General features: G+C 38.5%; 1 protein-coding gene across 1 annotated transcript in view; it reads left to right on the top strand.

The window, feature by feature from the left end:
• Nucleotides 1-16,510, top strand: part of SLC17A6 (solute carrier family 17 member 6) — a 41,937-nt gene extending 25,427 nt beyond the window's left edge. Inside the window, exons 7-12 of the mRNA XM_038764812.1 lie at nt 1,624-1,766; nt 7,936-8,085; nt 11,092-11,224; nt 11,980-12,090; nt 13,113-13,240; nt 14,439-16,510. Of these exons, the coding sequence (XP_038620740.1) occupies nt 1,624-1,766; nt 7,936-8,085; nt 11,092-11,224; nt 11,980-12,090; nt 13,113-13,240; nt 14,439-14,774 (1,001 nt within the window). The 3' untranslated portion in view covers nt 14,775-16,510. The remainder of the gene's footprint in view (nt 1-1,623; nt 1,767-7,935; nt 8,086-11,091; nt 11,225-11,979; nt 12,091-13,112; nt 13,241-14,438) is intronic.
• The last annotated feature ends 7,388 nt before the right edge of the window (nt 16,511-23,898 follow it).

Genomic DNA, 23,898 nt, shown 5'->3' with positions numbered 1-23,898 from the left:
ATAATAATAACTGCGGTATTTGTTAAGTGCTTACTGTTCCCCAGACACTGTACTAAGTGCTGGGGTGTTTTACAAGCAAATAGGGTTGGACACAGTCCTTGTCCCATGTGGGGCCCACAGTCTCAATCCCCATTTTATAGATGAGGTAACTGAGGCCCAGAGAAATGAAGTGACTTGCCCAAGGTCATACAACAGACAAGTGTGGAGCTGGGATTAGAACCCATGACCTTCTGACACCCAGGCCTGTGCTCTAGCCACTATGTTTATTCAATTCTTAATAGTCTAATTGAAGACGGAAACACACACACACACACACACACACACACAGAGAGCTACCAATCCAACTGTTTTCCCCAAGTTTGTGTAGATGGTCGCACACTGGAGGAGTTTGAGGAGTCTGGCTGCCCCCAGCACATCATCCTGGCTTGTCGTTGTAGGTGATTCCTGGCAGCCCTGCTGTAGGGGTCTAGGCATGGGTATTAGGTGGTCTTCTGCCACTGCCACTTGGGTTCTGGTTCTTAGCTCATGGCAACCAACTTGTTTTGGTTGTTTGGCTGCCATCTTAGGTGGTGCCCTGCCTGTTTCATCATCATCAATCGTATTTATTGAGCGCTTACTGTGTGCAGAGCACTGTACTAAGCGCTGGGAAGTACAAGTTGGCAACATATAGAGACAGTCCCTACCCAACAGTGGGCTCACAGTCTAAAAGGGGGAGACAGAGAACAAAACCAAACATACTAACAAAATAAAATAAATAAAATAGATATGTACAAGTAAAATAAATAAATAAATAAATAGAGTAACAAATACGTACAAACATATATACATATAAACAGGTGCTGTGGGGAAGGGAAGGAGGTAAGATGGGGGGGATGGAGAGGGGGACGAGGGGGAGAGGAAGGAAGGGGCTCAGTTGTTCGGTCACTCTTTTATTCACTCACGTCAGTTGTTTCAGCAGTCGCAGTGGGTCCTGATTTGCTATATCTGTCTCAAGTCCACTACTGGGTAAAGCCAGGGGGGATGACTACTCTTTCCCGTGACCACCCCCCGGGCTGATTTTTTGCAGGATAGCTTATCTCGTGTACCTCTGATAGTCTTTTTTCTGCCAGACAGCAAGATGATTCAGTACCTCCTCAAGGTCCTCCTTCTATGTTATCAGTTTCTCCTCAAATTCCTCCTTCTATGTTGTTGTTCATGGTATCAAATGATGGTCCCTCAGAAAATTATTTCTGTGTCACAAAACTCTTGCTCACTATAATAAAATTTTCAAATCCCCAGTAAAACTATAATGGTTTTCATTTCAAGAGTATCTTGAGGCTGAATATTCAAAGCGCTTTACAACTTGCATGTTATCAGGAAGACAGAATTCTGATTTCTCATAACTTGAAACAGGTTTATTGCGATAGTTTCAGTACAACTCCCATTCACAATGAATTGTGTAGACCTATAATTACTACAACAACCTCAGCATGGAATGAGGTTGCTTAGTGAAAAACAATCTTTATATGTGACTTCTTCCAATATCTTGATGCTACGGAAATTGAATATGAATTTAAATATGCTGAGATGTTCTTGTGTGTACTCATCATCTATTAAAATTACCTTTCCTTTTATTTTTAACAGGGAGCTTTGGAATGGTCTGGTACTTGTTTTGGCTTTTGGTGTCCTATGAGAGTCCTGCTAAGCATCCCACCATTTCAGATGAAGAGCGGAGGTACATAGAAGAAAGCATTGGAGAGAGTGCCAATCTTTTGGGTGCAATGGAAGTAAGATCATTAGTATTACATGATATATTTTTACTTTTAATTAATCTATTAGTCAATCATATTTATTAAGTACTTATTGTGTCCAGAGCACTGTACTAGGTGCTTGGGAGAGTAAAATATAACAGAGTTGGTAGAATCTTTTGTAATCTTTTCCAAAAACTAATGTCAATATTATTTCATTGAACCCATGTGTTTTTTTTTTAAAAAAAAACACTTTCCTGAATTTTTTATACTCTGGTTGTATGTTGCCAAAGGCAGTTTTTAGCAATAAAATGTTTAGTTTTCTGCTTTGTCCACTGCTATCTCATTCCCTTTAGTGCTTACCTTACTAGGCTCCCATGGATAAGATCATCTCAATCAATGAATAGTATTTACTGAGCACATTGTATGCAGAACACTGAATGAAGTATGTCCACAGGAAAAGACAATTCTAGTTTTGCCTTTAAAGTTATTTAACAGTTGATTCAGAATCTTACAAGGACATATTCCTTTTGTGCACCTCAGCAATACTCCATTATTTGCTCTGTCTGATTTTGGAGAAAATACTAGAAACAGGACTGATTAGCTCTGGATCATTGGAGACATCATTTGCTGATATAAGAAGATTTATGGGTATTTGGATTATGGATATTTCAAGTGCTGCATTTTCAGAATTTTGTCAGGAGCACAACTGCAACCCAGTTCCTCACTGAACTTTTCTATGTCCTGAGAGTTTTATTGTTTTGCTTCTTATGAGAATATCAATAAAATTAGTGCAACTTTATTGTTTAGAACAGTTTTACTTTTGCTCTTTCTTCCATATATATCCGTCAGCTCATGTTCAATTATATTTATTAAGTGCTTACTGTACTTAATCGATGGTATTTACTGAGCAAACTGCACTGCAAAGAATAAGTAAAGTGCTCTGTGCAAAGCCAGCACTTAATAAATACTATGCAACAAGAGAATAGAGGTAGTGGAGATGAAAAAGAAGAGGAGAGGGAGAGAAGATAGAAAAGGAGGAGGCAAAGAAGACTGAAGCAAAGAGGAAAAGGAAAGAGGAGGAAAAGAAACAGAGGAGAAAGGAGGCTTCATGAAAGAAGTGATTTTTTTTTTGGTTGGGTTTTGAAGGTTAAATAGAACAACAAGATATTCCAATTTTGAGAGAGTGGGGAATATTAGGTGCCATGGCTCAGAAAATGGGAGTGTATCATAGGCCAGAGGTTGTATGATAGACAATGAGAATATAAAAGAGACTGGAAAGTAACTGGGATAAGCCCACTTTAATTTGAAATGAGTAGAAATCCACAATCATGTCTTTTTAATAAGAGGAGATTTGTGTTCGAATAAATCCTTAAGAAAGGTTATTTTTATGTGTATGCTGCAGATAGGATAGATTTTAGAGGGGAGAAGATCGAAGTAGTGAGAGAGAAGAAAGGAAGATATTGCAATAGTCCAGGTATCAAATGATTAAGATTTATAGTAGTGCTGTGATTGTATAATTTGGATGGAAGAGGCAGAATGATGAAATTTTGTTGAGGAAGAATCAGAAGAATTTATTAATGAAATTGTGTGGGTATGGAGAATGAGAGAAAGGAGTCAAAATGACCCCAAAATATGAGGTAGAACAGAGGATGTGGATCTATTCAATCAATTAACCAATCAGTGGTATTTATTGAGTGCCTACTGAGTAATAAGTATTGAACTATGTACTTGTGAGTCTATAACAGAAACAAGTCATACACTAATTTGAAAGTAGTGGTACTTATCAAGTGCCTACCGTGCCAACCGTTGTACTAAATGGTGGACAAGATACAAGATAACCAGGCAGAACAATCCTTATCCCATATGGGGTTCGAAGTCTAAGGAGCAGGGAAACGGGTACTGAATCCCATTTTCAGATAAGACTGCATTGAGAAGTGACTTCCTCCCCCGCCCCATCCCCCGCCTTACCTCCTTCCCCTCCCCACAGCACCTGTATATATGTATATATGTTTGTACATATTTATTACTCTATTTATTTATTTTACTTGTACTTATTTATTCTATTTATTTTATTTTGTTAATATGTTTTGTTTTGTTGTCTGTCTCCCCCTTCTAGAATGTGAGCCTGCTGTTGGGTAGGGACCGTCTCTATATGTTGCCAACTTGTACTTCCCAAGCGCTTAGTACAGTGCTCTGCACACAGTAAGCACTCAATAAATACGATTGAATGAATGAAAGTGACTTGTGCAAGTTCACCGAGCAGGCAGGTGTCAGAGTTGTATTTAGAACCCAGGTCCTCTGATTCCCAGGCCTGTGTTCTTTCCACTAAACAATGCTGCTTCCATTCCTTCCCTCCAAGGTGAATACAATCTAATTGAGAAGACTGGCAAAAAATATTTATGAAGAGAAGGAGAAAGGAAACTAGTGAATATACTTTTACTTCTATCGCACAATCAATCATTCAATCAATGGTATTTATTGAGCAAACTGCACTCCAAAGAACATGTACAGTGCTCTATGCAAAGAGTGAAAAGAGCACAGGTTTGGGAGCCAGGGGACCTGTGCTCTAATCTCAGCTTCACCTCCTTTTGCACACACCTGCTGTGTGACCTTGGGCAAGTCACTAAATTCAGAATAGTGCTTGGCTCATAGTAAGCACTTAACAAATACCTACATTATTACCTCATCTGTAAAATGGGGATTAAATCTTCATCCCTCTGATTTAGACTGTGAGCCTTATGTCGACTACATTCTACATGATTATCTTGTATCTATCCCAGCATTTCACAGATAGTGAACATTTAACAAATATGGTAATACAAAATTGGAAAATTCAGCAAATCATGTAAGCTAATCAAAAAATCAATTGTGTCAAGTTGTTTGACAACAATGGATTTTAATTATGACTGGTCACAGAAATAGCTGGCATCATGTTGTTAATAAAGGCAGGAGATACTATAGCGCATATGTTAAGATGTACTATTTCTGCTCTAGGGTCAGCCAATCAGTCAATGGTATTTATTGAGTGCTCACTCTGTGCTGAACACTGTACTAAGCACTTGGAAGAGTCAGCATAACAGAATTAGTAGACACATTTCCTGTCCAAAAGGAGCATACAGTCTAGATGAGGGGAGGGTGACTATTCATTGGTAAGGTCATCACAGCTAATAAAATGTGGAAATTCAAGTTATACACAGTAGGACACAGTTTTTATCCTACTTGGGGCTCACAGTCTTAATTCCCATTGTACAGATGAGGGAACTGAGGCACAGAGAAGTGAATTGACTTTCCCCAGCGCACACAACAGACATTAGGCAGAACCAAGATTAAAACCCATGACCTTCCCAGGCCTGTGTTCTTTCCGCTATACCATGCTGCTTCTCTGCTAGCAGGCTTTATATAGCTGCCTTAATTATTTTTGGCTAATTTTGGCTCATGACATTCTTTCTATTTTATATATCACTTTCATTTTTCCAAAGCACTCTTATAGAAAATTTTATCTTCAAAACATCCCTACAAGGTAGGAAAAGGTATGTATTTATTCCCCAATTTATAGATGAGGAAACTGAGGCATAAAAAGTTTGAATGCTTTTTACCAAGGTCTCCCAGTAGGTGGGACTAGAATCCAGTTCCTAGTCCCATGTTCTTTCTTCTAGATTATGCTCTCTTCTTCACATGAACCTAGCTCAATAGCCCAATATTGAGTGAAGTGAAGCAAACATCTAGATAGTTGAGGTCTCTAATCCTTCTTTCACCATTAAATTCATGAAATTAAAATAAAGGTAATGTTGATGGCCCGAATTGACTGGATGATTGCTTCACTGTTATACTTTCATGAGGTATTGCTGTTCTGATAGCAATAATAATAATAATAATAATAACATTTATTAAGTGATTACTATGTGCAAAGCACTGTTCTAAGTGTTGGGGAGGTTACAAGGTGATCAGGTTGTCCCACGGGGGGCTCACAGTTTTAATCCCCATTCTACAGATGAGGTAACTGAAGCACAGAGAAGTTAAGTGACTTGCCCAAAGTCACACAGCTGACAGTTTGCAGAGCTGGAATTTGAACCCATGACCTCTGACTCTAAAGCCCATGCTCTTTCCACTGAGCCACGCTGCTTCTGGTGTCTTTCTGAGGGCATGGGTTTGTATCATGCCACTTTTGACAAATGTCTATGTCAAAAGCATATCATCGTGGACAGTCCAAATGGAAATGTCAGACAGTTGAAATGCAGAGACTAAAAATAAACCCTTAGCCACTGGCCTTGTGTAGGCTGATGGAACAATGTGAAGGATTTCAAGCATTCATTTCCTTGGCACGGATTTAATACATTTCAGATGCTCCAAATTCAATTTTAAAGCCAATATATGGCTGTGGTGAAATTTTAACTTGTTAAATAAATTACTTTTGGTTTTATAATGCATGAAATAGCTGAGAACTTTTAATAGGCACATATACCACTTGAAAATGAGTGCTTTTGGTGGATATGCCTATGACATTGATAAAAATAGAAGACTCCCAAATATTTTTATCAGTACTTCATCATCATCATCATCAATCGTATTTATTGAGCGCTTACTGTGTGCAGAGGACTGTACTAAGCACTTGGGAAGTACAACTTGTAAGACTTTGAAATTATACTTTAAAAGGCAAGCTTATATTCTGAAACATCTGGGAACAAATGGGAACCAGTTTATGCATTGAATAGAAATTTATATTTGTAATAAATATAACTTAGACTAGAGTTTCCTCAATGTGAGGTGCTGTCTCTTGTTCAAATTTTAAATGGTTGTCAGCCATCCCTTACTCTTCCCAGCTCCTTCTTGTCCTTTATATGCTTTCTTTTTTATTAATCATTCAATCATATTTATTGAGTGCTTACTCTGTGCAGAGCATTGTACTAAGCACTTGGAAGAAATCAATACAATAGAAGTAGCAGATATGTTCCTTGCCTATGATGAGCTTGCAGTCTAGAGGGAGAGACAGACATTAATTTGAACACATAAGTAATTAATAAAATTTAATTTAAAGATATATACATAAGTGCTGTGGGGTTGAAAGTGAGGTGAATAGCAAATGTCCTAGGGTCACAGATCCACTCAATCATAGACTAGTGATGAAGGGTAGTGTCAGCAATCAGATCAATCAGGTACACAGCACTAGAGTGATCATGAATCATCCCCAGGGATCTGTGAAGAAAGAGAAGAGGAAGGGGTACATGATAGGCAAGTCACACAACCCACTCCAAATCCACTAAAAGCCAGGAAATAGCAGGATAGGAGATTCACTCATATTATGTCTTAAGCATTTATATGAGATTTTAGGATGAGACAAGCTCTTGTATGGAAAGAGGAAGTCATGTAAGTAAATAGGATTCTCACTCTTTGCTGAGGAGGAATCATCAGGGCCTTCCGTCAGTGTATTTCAGTAAGAAGCCATCTACGGGAAGCCAGTCAGATGAATCATTTGTAACAGAATGCTGCAGCCTGCCTGCATCTGGGCAGCCAGCACTATTTACAGACCACACTCTGGGTGCAGAACCTCCTTCTGGGCTCTGTAGTGAGTTACAAAGTAAGAACAAGTCACAATCCCTTACAGTTCAGTGAAGGAGGCAAGAAAAGCTTACAAATAAACAAAACTCAAGTGATGGAAACATAAAACATATGGATATGAGTTTCACAGAGTACATTACTCCAGTATCTACACTAGCAAGTTTGCTGTAAGTGCAATTCAAAATGTCAAGATTATTCTGAAGGTCATTCGTGGATCTTAGCTATTCTCAGCTCTTTGGCTTTCTCGATAGAGCCTCAAGACTGTTTAGCTTCTACTGACTCCTAGATGAACAAGGCAGGATGATTTAAGCGCTTAGTACAGTGCTCTGCACACAGTAAGCGCTCAATAAATACGATTGATGATTTTCAGGGAAGGCCTTAACCAATGGCACAATGCCTAGCTTTGTCTAACAAAGGCCTTCAGAACCTACCTGATTTAAGACCCCATTGAATGTTGGCCCGTCTTAAGGTAGAGCTGGGGTTGGTATTTTTATGTTTCTCGCTCCTGATGGTAAATTGTGTGATTCATGAATCTCCTAGAATATTTGACTTGTTTGTTGCTCCTCTACTCAACCTATGTGTTTAAGTAAAGGCACGATTTAAAAATGAAATCTTGAGATAATGCTGTGTAATTTCTTTTTTGCTTCAGAAATTCAAGACTCCTTGGAGAAAATTTTTTACATCTATGCCAGTCTATGCAATAATTGTTGCAAACTTCTGTAGAAGCTGGACTTTTTATTTATTGCTAATTAGTCAGCCTGCTTATTTTGAGGAGGTCTTTGGATTTGAAATCAGCAAGGTAAGCAATAAAGCCCACTTTCCTGTTTTTGTTTTTGTTTGATAATGATTGGAATATCCTTTTTTATTTCTTTGCTTCACTGAAAACCAATTTCTAGTCCTTTACCAACACTTGGTCAGACTTGACTATTTAAACTTGTGAAAGTCATTATTTTCTGTTAATAGCCACAGCAGGAACCAGGGAATTGCAATGTAGCAAAGATTGGACTAGAGAGGGAGCATTGATTTGAAATCTGCTTCTGAAATCTTTTACCTGCAGAGTTTTCTCTTTCTAAAAAAACAGGACTGCATAAAGCTGCCTAATACAGATTTTCTCTAATTGTATTGTGTCTATCCTGGTGCTTAGCACTGTACTTAACTCAGAGTAAGCACTTAACCAGTAACACAATTATTAGTATGATAAATTGTCTGATAGATTATAATGGTGTGTTACCAAAGTTCATGATATGTAGATATAGGTGGACGTTTTACAAGAGATGGGAATAGATGATGCATAATGGAAAGATAACATAATTCTCTTTGAGATTCTATAGATATAGAAAGTTCAAAAATGACGCTTTGTTGTTTCAAAGCTGTTGGATGTTCATCACCTCTGTCTTACTCAATTTCAAAAAAAATAAATTAAGCTGGGAACCTTAGGGTATGTACTACAGACTCACTTGAAAGAATATTCAAAATGCTGATCTGAAGAAAACTTGAGTTTCAGAGCAGCTATTCTAAGAGCTCTTTTGTGAATCTGGTTTCTACGGAAACCGTTTCCTCCATCTCCGATTAGAAAGGCTGCTTCTTTTTGTGCTATTCTATCAGGAAGAGGCATGGGGACAAAACATTGAGGGCTAGGCACTGGCAAGCACTGTGGGACTTTTACAAAGCTGAGGAACACGACTGAGGACTGAGGGGTCACTCTTGGGATCTAGGACGAGTTTAACCAGTAAGTTTATTTGGAGCATTGAACACTGTGTGGCTGTTGTGCTTCAGAGTGAAATTCAAGGCACCAACTGAGAGTAGAGAAAGGGTGTGGTTGGACAGGCCATATAAACCAGTAAAGCATAAAGACACAACAGGAAAAACATACAGCTGGCATTGTTCATTGACTTAATTCACCTGTATACTTTTTCCTTTTCTTAACCTCAGCATTTCAACAAGCAGAATAATTTTCTATGGGGTCATAGGGGAATTCCTGTAAGGGTAACAAAATCTCATTTGAACAGAATTTGTAATTCTCTTGAGAGATGTCAGAGTTGGAGAAGCTGACTTGCAGAAGCCAAATAAATGCATCCATCAATTAGGGCAATTCAGCTTGAGCCTTAGGAGAGGTTTGCGGACATACTCGACTGGTAGCTATCCATAGTTTATCGGCTGCTTTCTAGACAATCAGTGGGCATCAACCCAGAGAAGTTAAATTGTAAGTGGAGTAGAGTGTGATGTTCCAGGATATTATGGTGTGAATGGACCTATTAAGGACTAATTAAATTTAATTATCCAGGCAATATTTACTTGTTACTGTAAACAGGTACCAGTCTAGAGAAATCTACAAACTTTTAAGGATGCATTTTTTCCTAAACCTTGCATCTCTTTAAGCGTTTTTCCTTTCCTTAATCTCTTGATGCTATTTCTGGGAAGAAAGGGCAACTTTATACAAGTAAACTGTGAATGATATGCTAAACCATCCTGGGAATTTCAATTTGTTAAAGAACTTGCTGTGTTTTTTATGAAGCTGAATATCTTCATAATTCACTGTTAAACTAATGTGGTTTAGTGCTATGTTAAACCATCTAGATTGTAAATTTTAGACTTGGATTTTTTAAAATACATAGCAAAACAAACTCATGGTAAATCATTAATAATAAAACAGTGTTCATGTCTGTGTTCCAAATATGCATGGAAAGCTTAAGTCTCAAGAGGGACAGATGAAAACTAATTCAATTTGAATTTGTTAATTTGTTAATCCTTGATATCTGGCCTACTACCTAATCTAAAAGTGATTTAAAATACAATTAAACCTTTTCAACTGTATTGGAAATGGAAGAAATCCTGTTACCTTAATGCCACTTTATGCCTCAGCCTACCCGCATATCATAAAATACAAATAAAGTTGATTATATTGAGATTTAGGAAATTAAAAGAGTAAGCATCAATATGCAGGTACATATTAAGTAGAAATTTGTAACAAATTTTCCATTCATGATGTTTGGAGTAATAAACCCCCAGACTCGACAAATCAGTAAAGAAATGAAATCAGAATGCTTTACTACTATTAGACACATTCATTCATTCATTCAGTCATATTTATTGAGCACTTACTGTGTGGAGAGCACTGTACTAAGTGCTTGGAAAGTACAATTCAGCAATAAAGAGAGACAATCCCTGGCCTAATGGGCTTACAGTCTAGAAGGGGGGGGGGGGCATCAAAAACGTAAACAGGCATCAATATAAATAAATGGAATTATAGATATGTACATATGTAGCAGGTGCTGTGGGGTGGGGAAAGGGGAAAGGGGGGTACAACAAAGGGAGCCAGTCCAGGAGAAGCAGAGGGGAGGGGGAGCAGAGGAAAAGAGGGGCTTACTCTGGGAAGGCCTCTTGGAGGTGGTGAGCCTTCAATAGGGCTTTGAAGAGGGGAAGTGTGATTGTTTGAAAGGTCTGAGGAGAGGGGGCATTCCAAGTCACAGGTAGGACGTGGGCCAGGAGTCGACGGCGGGGCAGGCTAGAACGAGGCATAGTGAGAAGGTTAGCACCAGAGGAGTGGAGTGTGTGGGCTGGGATGTAGAAGAGAAGGGAGGTGAGGTAAGAAGGGGCAGGGTGATGGAAAGCTTTGAAGCCAAGAGTGAGGAGTTTTTGTTTTTATACGGATGTCGATAGGCAATCATACATGAATGAGTGGCTATTTTCAGAAGAATTTGTAATTTCATCCTTCTTGTGTATTATATGAAACATAATCCAGAAAATGCATCCACTGGGAATGTTATTAATTTTCAAACATTCACCTGAATTCATTTTTCATTAGGTGGGTATGCTATCTGCTGTTCCACATTTAGTGATGACGATTATTGTCCCTATTGGAGGGCAGATCGCAGATTTCCTGAGAAGCAGGCAAATTCTTTCAACTACTACAGTGAGAAAGATCATGAATTGTGGAGGTAAGCCCTTGTTATAGAGAGAATTTAAGATTATTTTCAGCAAAGGAAAGGCCATCAAACCATACTGTACTATTGTCCTTCCTACCACGTGGTACTCAATGAAACAGCTAGCCTGGGTTGCCTTCTTTTATTGCTCCAGTGATTTCTGCTAGTTTTGCTCCATAATTCATTTGGAAAAACCTCCCAAATCATTGCCCTTCCTAAGTTCTACAAATGTTGGAAGCCTCCCTATTGCACTGGGTGTGGGTCCGATCTTTTTGGCCCAACATTTTTTTAAAATTTTATGGTATTTGTTAAGCACTTATACAGTTTATATTCCACAAGGAGCTCACAATCTTAGTCCTCATTTACAGATGAGGTAACTGAGGCACAGAGAAGTTAAGTGACTTGCCCAAGGTCACACAACAGACAATTGGCAGAGCAGGGATTAGAACCCAGGTCCTTCTGAATTCCAGACCCATGCTCTACTTGGCATTACTCCTTCACCTAACAGTGTATCATTTATTTTATTTCTTTTATTTTTAACATTTGGCCATTGGCAATAACACCTGTCAAATGGCCAGGGTGACCATCATGGGGTCCCTATGTCATCAAGTAAAATTCTCCTCAATTATGCTGATAATGAACATTATATTTTACAAAATAATTTGAATTTAATATTTCTAGGACCAGTTAGAGGAAATGATCAGAAACTTAAATCCACTATTTGTTGATCTTTAAATTTCTGATAATATTATTTTCTTCTATTCCCTCAGGTTTTGGCATGGAAGCAACTCTACTTCTGGTGGTGGGCTATTCTCACACTAGAGGAGTGGCCATTTCATTCTTAGTGCTTGCAGTGGGCTTCAGTGGATTTGCTATATCTGGTGAGATATGATTTTGGTTCTTTTAGGCTTTTCATTTTAGTTCTGAACCAAGAGATTTAAATTCAATTTCTTATTTGGGATTCTTATTATCGAGGTTGTTTTATCCAGAATACACAGAAGGAAAAATTCTGAACTTCAAAAACAGATCATTGGATTCAGTCATTTTCCTTTGTTTTTTAAAGCCAAAAACATCCTGAATAGAAACTTCAAGCCTAATTATTCCATCAGAGCCAGTTTTTTGGGCAGACAAGCAGACTGTTGCCTGAGGCTCCAATTTTAAGGGATCATCATGTGGTAAAAAAATTCCTATTAATAACTGGCCCACAATGGGGAAGATGATTTAAGGAGTGGAACTGCTGAACCATCATCATCATCAATAGTATTTATTCATTCAATTGTATTGATTAAGAGTTTATGTGCAGAGCACTGTAATAACAGCTTGGAAGAGTACAAGTACAGTACAACAGAATTAGCAGAAACAGTCCCTCCCCATAGTTTAGAGTCCACAGGGGGAGACAGACATTAATATGAATAAATAATAGGTAGATCCGCTTCTTAAACTCTCCTCCCCTTCCATTAGCTCCAGTTCAAATCCTGAAGCAAGGCAAGGCCATGAGCCAAATGATTGTCTGGGGCTGTTCAATGTCTAACATAAACAGGGGATGATTGAATTCAAAAGACTTAAGCTACACTGATATATCGTGTGTGTGTGTGTGTGTGTGTGTGTGTGTGTGTGTTTGTGTGTTTTATGTCCCCTTAGTAAATATTCTTACTACGTGGTCCAGCCTCACCCTTTTAATAACAGAGTGCCACAGAGCTCTAAAAAGTGGCTTGGACAGCACAGGCTCATAACTACAGAAGGCAGTAAAACACTGAGTCATTTTTTTCTTTCAACAATTTTCACCTCCACTCACTAGAGGTTCTAAAATGAGGGTTTTTTTCAAGCAATAAAGGATAACCACAGTTCTGACTGGAGAAATGTAGTCTTACGAAAGTTGTGAAAGTTTATGTGCTTATTTCAGGATTCAATGTCAATCACTTGGATATTGCCCCACGATATGCCAGTATCTTAATGGGAATTTCGAATGGGGTTGGCACGCTGTCTGGAATGGTTTGTCCTATTATCGTGGGTGCGATGACCAAGAATAAGGTATGTTTCTCAAAATGAGTCAAATGGGCCGTTTTAAAGGGGTTTTTTGTTTGCATAAATGGACAGTGTAGATGGAAGCCAGAGCCCAGATTGTTCATTCTTCTTCTATACAATCCTCCCATTCTGGCTGAGCAGCTCCACCACTGTAAAGGGATATTTGATTTGAGTTTCAGGAAACAAAATCTGCTGGCTGTTTGCTTCTCAGTAAAGCTGAGTTAGCCCATCTCACTGTGCAAATAAGCTGCACTCCTTTTATTCCCTCCAAATTGTCTTCAGCAATTGTCAGAGCTTTTGAACCTCCCTCTGAAAACGTTTTCCACTGCCAAATAGACTGTTTTTTGCAGGACAGCTCTCACAATCAGTAGAGGGACTAGATAGGGTCCTCTAAGGTTTGATTTGCTAAGTCTCTTCATAGATGGAGCCTCTTAGTGATAAAGGACATATTGCTCACTTCACATTATATCTGTATCTTGCAACTGCAACAACAGACCCTGAGAAGTAGAGAACTGATATAAGAAAAATAAAAAAGGGAAAGAACTTTAAGTTAAAAATAATAAATAACCAAGAATGTCATCTTTTTTCAAATTAAATTCTAATACACTTCTGCATCCTTTTAGAATAAGTAGTAGAAATGAATTCCAAACCTGTTCTTTAATCAATCCATCGATCAGTGATATTTATTAAGCACCTATTGGTTGTAGAGCACTCGAGGCAGTGACTGGGAGGATATAATAGAAGGAAAGCCATGGACTCTGCTCTCAGGGAGCTTTCTATCTAATTCTTTTTCACGGTATTTGTTAAGTGCTTATTAAGACATTGTACTAAGTATTGGGGTAGATAAAAGTTAAACAGATTAGACACAGTCCATATGCCACATGGTACTCACAGTCCTCATTTTACAGATGAGGTAACTGAGGAACAAAGGAATGAAGTGACTTGCCCAAGGTCACACAGCAGACAAGTGGCAGAGCTAGGATTAGAACCCAAGTCCTTCAGACTCCGAAGCCCATGTTCTAGCCATTAGGGCCTTGCTGCTTTTGTCAAGTTATTTTTCACTGGACAGGAGGGAAAAGGTCCATTTTGACTGAACTAAAGTTGCTTCAAGAAAGTGATGTCACAGTAGGGTATTTTAGTTTATAAATCAATCATCTCTGATTTGGAGAGGATATTCTGACAATGGAACTTTTCTTCATTACAGACTCGGGAAGAATGGCAGTATGTCTTCCTGATAGCTGCTCTAGTCCATTATGGTGGAGTTATCTTCTATGGAATATTTGCTTCGGGTGAGAAACAACCCTGGGCCGATCCTGAGGAAACAAGTGAAGAAAAATGTGGCTTTATTCATGAAGATGAACTCGATGAAGAAACCGGGGACATTACTCAGAATTATGTAAATTATGGTTCTGCTAAGTCTTATGGTGCTACAAATCAGGCCAACGGAGGCTGGCCAAATGGGTGGGAGAAGAAAGAAGAATTTGTACAGGAAGAACTACAAGACTCATACCCCTACAAGGAAGGAGAAGATTATTCATAACAAAGCTAAATCCTGGATCTATTTTGTAGTGTTTGTGATTAAGTTCATCGTGATGGTTTGCACAAAAAAAAAGTGGTGTGAACATGTTAACACATATCAAAACAGGCTGATCAGGCTACAAAATCCCACAAGGTTACCATTAAAGTGCAATCTGTACAAGTTGTGATGTGATCACCTACATTCAGGCATATCCATTCTTATATTAGAGATTTAAGGGTTTAGTGGACAAAAAGGCAACTAGTTTATTAAGAGTCTATATGAGCTACAAACTCATGATTACAAGATTAAATAATTAATGATTAAAGCACAACTAACCAACAGAGTTGGCACACTGAATACTACGGTTAGATAGCCAAAACTACTTGATCATTAAAAATGCACTTATATATTTGTTACACTGCATTGAAAGATAGCAAACATAACTTGTGTTCAATTCCACATTTGTTAAGTCTGAGGTAAGCTGTGTGTATACTTGTAAAAGGCAAGATCTTCCCTTAAAAAAAGAGTTCTCTCCATCCTAGATGTACACTAAAGGGTAACAACCAGAAGGAATTTTCTAGGTTAATGTAAGTCCGTGCTGCACGCTGGGGAATAAAGGAACACCTGTGAATCGATGGAGTGTTTTATAGTGAAGATTTGGGCATAATTTCTTCATTCCATGTTAGAGATCCAATGAAGTTAGGAGTACATTTCATGTTCTTCCATTTATTTGCCTAACAGTATAAAACACGTTGTATTTAAAGATCTGAATTTTCATGCAGCATGACAGATAACGTTTTGCAAGAAATAGACTTGTGTATTTTTATTACAACTTTATACTGGTTGTAAATCTTATTAGGAAAAGCTCATATGCATATCTTGCAGAATATAATAAGAAACTTTCTCTGAAGACATAGCCCCGACATAATATTAATAATAAATGGAACAGAAAATGCTGAAAAACTCTTCTTTCATTCATATTTTTCATTCTGTATGAAACGTGCCACAGATATATAAATAGTATAAAAGATATGATCTTACCACAGAAGCTGTAACTTTAGAAAATTTTCCTACTTTATGAGCCCTAGTAAAAATGTATTTGTCTTTGAAAATATAGGACAATGAAGAATACTGAATAGATATGATGGACATACACACACAAGTAACAATCCTTACCTAAGCTTAAATCCCTAGTGGTATACATCTAGTGTTGGGTTTGAGAGATTGGAATTTCTATCTTCATTAAGCTTGCCATTTCTTAGTATAATTCAAAGAGAATTGCATTTGTGTACCAAGCAATAAGTGCAATGCATTACAAAGTGCATACTCTTTCAGTCTATATATTATCTTCATTTTGCTTGTTGTAGATGTTTGGGGTGGTTGGGATTTTAATACATGAAATTAACACCAGACCATTTTCTAATGCTCCAAAAGTGATAATTACAATGCATTTCCCAACTCGTCAAATGATTATAAATGTTTGTAATGGTCTATTCTGGATTTTTGATCTGTTCATCGTATTGTGCTAGTGACTGGAGGCCTTGCTACTGCAATATAAGACTTGAAGATTGTTTTAAAAATCGCAAACCACTCTTGACCCCAAGGAAAATCCAATTATCTTTTGCTTTGTGCCTCAAAGTGATGTAAATTGTGGTCATAGCTTTTGCAGTGTTGAATGAAAAGATGTGGAATGTTACTTTTGTTGCTTCAAAAAGTGTTAATAAAATGCTCTATTTATTCTTTTGTAAAAAATGGTATTTTAGAATTCTGTGATTTATTTCGGACTTTTTTTTCTTTAATAGTATTTAAGTGATCAAACACTGTTCTAAGCACTGGGGAAGATACAAGTGAATTAGACTGGACACAATTCCTGTTCCACTTGGGACTCACAGTCTATGTAGGAGGGAGAATAGGAGAACTGAGGCATGGAGAAGTTGAGTGACTTGCTCAAGGTTATTGCACAGCAAGTATTTGGCAGAGCTGGAATTAGAACCCAGGACCTCTGACTCCCAGGACCATGCTCTTTCTACTAGGCCATGCTGCTTCTCCATTTTACTGAACTTGGTTATTGTCTTTATCCTAGCCATCTTTGCCCATGAGGATAGGATTTCACTGTGAGTAGCAATACCTTCAAAAGTGAAAGGCAGCTATACATATAATATATATCTGACACCATAGAAGAGAATTACATTCTATTTTTCTTTCCTGGAATTATTCACAGGGAAAGATGATGTTTGACACTAAATTGGGTCAATATCAATTCCGTATTAATTTGTGCACTAAAATATAACAACTGATTCCAGTTAAATTTGTGGGGTGGAAAGCCTCCAGTGGGCAAGGCATGCCCTAAGCAATGTCCTTCCTTCACTTAAGGAGACTTCAGTGCATTTAATTTCTGAATGGTTTTGGCACCTTCAGATGTCAATACCCATATAGGTGTTCAATAACCCTGCCCCTCCATTTTCCAGAACAGAAGGTCCCCTAGCTGTCTGATGATATTCAGTAGTGACCTTTCCTGAAGTTTACTGGAGATACTCCAGGCAATCAGCCACTCCTTGGAGAAATCAATGACTTGCCCCGCATCCTGTGAGGTATTTCTATTAGGCAGGAAATCTCAAGAGGTTTGTTACCCATTTAGTTTGTGAGTCCCATGTGGGACAGGGACTGTGCCTGACCCGATGAATTTGTATCTACCTCAATGCTTAGAACAGTGCTTGAATGAATAATTAAATGCTTAACAACCAAGATAATGATGATGATGAAGATAATGATAGTGAAATGGGAATATTTGGAGAGGGGGGATTTCACAGGAAGAACCAATGGGATTATAGAGACGACCAACAGCAGTATGAGATGAGAAAAAGCAATGCATCAGTCAATCAATCACATGTACTATTATTACTGTGTGCAATATGGACTTGGGAGAGTACAATGTGATAAGGTTGTTCCCTACCCACAACAAGTTTACAGTGTAGAGGGAAATACAACTATTAATATAAGAAACTAAATTATGGATATGTATATATGTTAGTGCTGTGGGGCTGAGGGAGGATGAATAAAGGGTGCAAATCTAAGTGCAAAGGCAATGCAGAAGGGAGTGGGAGAAGAAAAAAGAAGAGGTACTCTGGGAGGACTTCTTGGAGGAGATGTGCTTTTAATGAGGCTCTGGAGATGGGGAGAGTGATTGTCAGATATTAAGAGGGAGGGCATTCCAAGCCAGAGGTAAGATGTGGGTGAGAGGTCAGTGGTTGATATTGAGGTACAGTAGGATAGACTTAGAGGAGCAAAGTGTGTGGGCTGGGTTGTAGTAGAAAAGTAGGTAGTAAGGAATAATGGGACAAGGTGACTGAGTGCTTTAAAGCCAATGGTAAGGAGTTTCTGTTTGATATGGTGGTGAATGGGCCAACCACTAGAAAGCAGCATGGCCTGATGCATAGAGGCTGGGAGTCAGAAAGACCTAGGTTCTAATTGCATCTTTGCCACTTGCCTCCTCTGTGATCTTGGGCAAACCACTTCACTTTTCTGTGCCTCAATTCCCTCATCTGTAAAATGGGGATTAAAACTGTGATTCCCATGTGGGACAGGGACTGTATCCAATCTGACTGGCTTACATATACCCTAGTGCTTAGAACAGTGTTTGACACATAGTAGATACTTAACAAATACCATCATCATTATCATCATCACTGGAGGTTCTTGAGGAGGGGGAAAACATGGACTGAACAGTTTGGTGGAAAAATGATCCAGGCAGCAGAGAGACAGGAGGCAGGGAGTTCAGTAAGGAGGCTGATACAATAATTCAGGTGGGACTGGGTAAGTGCTTCAGTGATAAGTGGATTAATGTGGTAGCAGTGATAAGTGGATCAATGTGGGTGGAGAGGAAAGGATGGATTTTAGGAAAGTTGTGGAGGTTGAACCAAAAAGGATTTGATGATAGATTGAATATGTGGGTTGAATGAGAAAGATGGGTCGAGGATAAAGCCAAGGTTATGGGGTTGTGAGACAGGCAGGACAGTGGTGTTGTTTACAGTTATGGAAAGTCAGGAGGAGGACAGAGTTCGGGTGGGGAGATAATAGAAGGAAGGGATATGATGGGAGGGAGATGTCTGTACCATATATAAGAATAAGAGCATTGTCAAATGGTTTTAGACCATTGGCTCTATCCAGCCCAGAATTCTGTCTCCATCTGAGCAGAGTTTAAATAGTGACTACGATGTATAGAAAGAGGTTGTCCCTCATTTCTTTATCTTTTCTTGGCACTCTCGGTCCTGGGGATGGTATACCCAGTTCCTTTTCTTTTCTCCCTCCAAGATATTTACTCCCATCATTACCAGTTTGATTTTCCTTCCTGTTCATGAAGTTTTTTCAGGAATTGCCACTAGTTTTTCCCAAGTGCCCTGTGCCAAGAGAATGTTTAATAAATGCTGCTTCTCCTCTTCCTTCTCCTCTTCATCCATTCCCTCTTCCTCCTCCTCCTTCCCCTCCTTTTATTACTGCTACTATTACCATTGACATAATATCCTTGAGGCAAGGATCATGTTTATTAATTCTACTATCCCAAGCATTTACTGCAGTGTTCTGCACATAGTAGAAGCCCAATAAATACTTTTATTTAATTGATTGATTGATTTTATATTATTTTGGACATACCTCTAGCCAAAAGCTATGAAAATTCCACTGGTAACCTAGATATCCTTACTTCTTTCCTCTCTCTTATAGCAATCTGACCAGTTTGCTGTGAAGGAGTTTGTTGGTTCAAGGGTAAATGGTATGGACTACTCCTCCCGTAGTCCAGGATTGCATTATAAGACAAGCCTGGAAATGATGCCTGGCACATAGTTAAGCGCTTAACAAATACCATAATTATTATTATTATTACCTATGAAGATTTGTGTCTGTTGTGAGTACTGAGATCCTATATCTCTGAGAAAGAGCCTAAACAATTTTTTGTCCCCAAACTGTTCACATTGACACCACTCTCAAATTAATTTCATTTCTTGATGAGGAGATTGTTGTGTCAAGAACTCCTGCCCCCGCACATTCCTGCCCAGGCTTCGGATAATGTATATCTCTAGCACAGATGCAAAGCTTCAGACATCTGTCAGCCTCCTGAAGTCATGACATTTCATGTCACAAATTCAAGAAAACTCTTTTATTTAAGAATTCAAGGTAAAACAGCAGAACAATAAACACAAAAGGATATGTGCATCAGAATGAAGTTCTTCAGCCTGAATCTAAGAGAGGTAAGAAATGATAAAGAGAATAAATGTCACAGATAGAGGCTATTCTGTTTGAAAGATCCCAGTGGAGCCTATTCACTCCTTCTGACAGATAAAAAGTGTTTTGTTCAATTCTGCAAATGCTGGGTGGAAATATGTGAAGTATCAGCTCCTTCTTTTTAAATGAGAATTAATTCACTCCAATCCAGAGCACAACTTCAAGTCTGCTCTTAGTCTTGTAAACCTAATAAAAGTCAGTTGTCCTATACTTTTGAGGCTGAAAAAGAAATAAGTAATTGTTTTCAGGATGCTATTATTGATTGGATTTTAAGTTAAATGCCTTTATAACTTGTGATTAGTAATTCATGGCAAATCATAAACTAGATAATCAGAGGCTGACCAGGTATGCCCACACCGTCTATGCACATATACTACATTTATAGCTGTGTGCTTAAACATGTGTCTGATACAACCTTTGATTGCCAATGATTTTTTCCATTCTGGAGTATTGCAAGTATTTTAGCGTACTTCCAACTGGAATTTACTCTGCAACATGTATATGTGCCTGAGCTTGCCTTTACATATACGGAGTGTGACTTGAGGTCATGAGCTCAAAACAACACGTGCAGGTAGAGACCTGAAAATGTGGAATATGAAAGGGTAATTAACTGCCACAATTGCCAACTACTCACTATGTATGCACAACCACCTGTAAGGCATATTTTTGTTTAATCATTCTCTCACCTAAATATCTAATTTCCATCTTCCTTCCTATGTATAAATTATTTTTATTGAGCTTCAGTAGTTAATGGCCACCATGCCCTGTACTAAGTGCTTGAGAAGCACAAAACAAAACAAAAAAGGTCGCCAATGGCAGAGGCAGACACAGAAGCATTTACAATTAGAGTAGAAAAACTAAATAATTGAATAAAAATAAATTCCCAAGTTCTGTGGATGGGCATAAATAAGTTCATTAATAATAGAGATGGCTGATGTGGTTACGTGCCTTAGGTTGCAAAGGGAGAAAGAGTTGTGATATGTCAGATTTGGGGAAAGAAGGAATTCCAAGCAACTGGAAGCAAAAGCAGCAGGCGATGGAGGAAGGAAAATGAAGACTGAGGCAGTGATCATATCTACTAACTCTATGTACTCTCCCAAGATCTTAATACAGTACTGTGACCCAAAGGCAGCTCTAAGTAATAACTATTAATTAATTAAAGATAGAGACTGTGGCTTATACTTCTACTGCGTATTTCACAAGAATCTTGTATAATGCTCTGCACCTGGCAGTTGTTCAATAAATGCTGTTGATACTTGATTGATATTTCACCTGATAAAATAATTAAATCTTCCAATGGTTCTAGGGAATGTATGCTCTCTGAACAAAGGAGAAAACAAATACACATACTAGAGCATAGGAGATATGACATAGGAGGAAGAGAGGGGAGCAGAAAATAACTGAGGGGAATGAGATAGCAGGGAGGGATTTATAGAATAATTTGTGTTTACCTGTAGAGCCCAGTCATCACATTATTTCAGGACTCGTCCTGGAAAAACCTAAAAATGCATGTAAATCTATGGGAAAACATTCCACAAGATAACAATTCACTATTTATCTCCGATTTGGAGGAAGACATTATAGCTGAATCATAGGTGTACCAGTTCATTTGTTCTTTCTGTTTCTTTCTTTCTTTCTGTTTCTTTCTTTCTTTCTGTTTCTTTCTTTCTTTCTTTCTTTCTTTCTTTCTTTCTTTCTTTCCTTCTCTCTTTCTCTTTCTCTCTTTCTCTCTTTCTTCTGTCTTTCTCTTTCTTTCTTTTCCTTTCTTTCTTTCTTTCTTTCTTTTTTCTTTCTTTCTTCTTTCTTCTTTCTTTCTTTCTTTCTTTCTTTCTTTTCTTTATTTCCTTTCTTTCTCTCTCTCTCTCTTTCTCTCTCTCTCTCTCTCTCTCTCTCTCTCTCTCTCTCTCTCTCTCCCTCCCTCATTCATTCATTCAGTCGTGTTTATTGAGTGCTTACTTGTGCAGAGCACTTAACTAAGCACTTGGGAAGTACAAGTTGGCAACCTATTCCTCCCTCCCTCCCTCCCTCTCCCTGGATTTGCATATTCAAATCTTTTGTAAGAATTTGGGGATGGGAGGAAGAGTAAGATTTCTAAATGGTATTGATCCTGGAGACCAAAATCCATTATTTGGAGTGGCAGAGGAAAGGAGGTATTTATAAAATCTTCATTTTGCTCTCCAGCTATTAACTGTTGATATGCATTGAATACCTCTGCATTTTTCATGTACTGCACTAACAGAAAAATCTGTGAGTCCCAATAAGGAAGATATTTATTAAATTATCATCTATCTCCCACACTGAGTTTCCATAAGACAAAGTCATGCAAAATCGATCAACAAATGACTACATTCTCTCTCAAAGCTAGCATGACACAACTGTATCCTTTATTATGGTATTTATTAAGTGCTAAATATTTGCCAGGTACTGTACTAAGAGTTGGAGTAAATGAAAACTAATCATATTGGCCACAGTCCATGTCCCACGTCTTAATTTTACAGAAGAGGTAACTGAGGCACAGAGAAGTGAAGTGACTTGCCTAGGGTCACACAGCAGAGAAGTGGCAGAGCTGGAATTAGAACGCAGATCCTTCTGACTCCCAGCCCCATAAAACTCTCTCCTCTAGGCTATGTTGATGTCTAGTATACATGTGGATGGGAGAGGAAATCACTCTGTAAAGGTTTAATTCACCCTTTTTTGCCCACCCAACCCCCACCTCCCCAACACATTTTTTATTTCCTTTAATGACTGAGATAGAAAAAACAGTTTCAAGTTTCAAACATTTGACTTTTCCTTTCTCTCGTGAGACCACACCCTGAGTTTCAGGAGAAAACTAATTTATAGATTTACACCCCCTCCCCCCAGTGAAACTCTGCTTGAGAAAACCTATTGAGGCAGTGGGTGAAAAATGGTACTGCCTGAGTGCTAGATTTTCTCGAAGCTCCTAAAGCTTACCTGCATCGTGTTTCTGTCATCTGGTGCTTCTTTTGTAACAGAGCACAGGGCTGTTCAGCCTGGCCTTAGCTGGAGTTAAAGTGCCATTGAACTTGTCACTTGGGATTAATAGAGCAATGTCCAAATCTCACCTCTGATTCCTCCTGAAGACTTTTCCCAACTAGATTCGGAAAGCGGCATCTCGTACTGATTTCCCTGTCATGAATCAGAGGAATCTGGGGTAGTAAATAATGGAACATCGGAATACGCTGGACATGGTTTAGCTTGATTGCACAGCGGCTCTGCATTTTCTCCAAAGACATGCAAGAACATGACCGTCCTGATCCTTCGACTCACCAGGGCCAACAATCAGGAAATGTGCCTGCTCCAGGGTGAAAGAAACTACCTGAGGATCTCAATTTTGTTGACAAGAAGCAACGGGACAAAGCTGATTGCTTGGCTCTTCAAGGGTCAGACACACAGGGCCTGGAATGAAATAAATATTGTGGCAGGTGGACAGAACAGTTGTAATCAGCTGTATGACTAGGCATCCTATTTATTACACCATTTGTTTTTTTCCTTCCCCAGACTGATTTCCCATAGTCCGAATTCTTTTATCTGGAGTTTCCATGATGCTGAATGCTGGTATGCAAGTGATATTATTGTTGTATTGTATTTCCCAAGCACTTAGTACATGCTCTGCACACAGTAAGCACTCAAGAAATGTGACTGGATGAATGAATGAATGTATGTATGAATGAATGAATGCATGAGTGAATGAATGAATGAATAACAGGATTTTGAAGACAATGCAGGGAGGATGAACAACACGTTTCATCTAAAGTCCACTATTGTTGAAGTGAAGCACAGAGCAGGGGCAAAGCCAAAATACTGATATAACAATCCTGTTGTACTCTGGAATGGAATAACTGTACTC

Source organism: Tachyglossus aculeatus, chromosome 22, assembly GCF_015852505.1.
Source record: "Tachyglossus aculeatus isolate mTacAcu1 chromosome 22, mTacAcu1.pri, whole genome shotgun sequence".
Lineage (NCBI taxonomy): Eukaryota > Metazoa > Chordata > Mammalia > Monotremata > Tachyglossidae > Tachyglossus > Tachyglossus aculeatus.
Note: the sequence above shows the minus strand (reverse complement) of the source record. Positions and strands in the feature narration are given on the sequence as shown.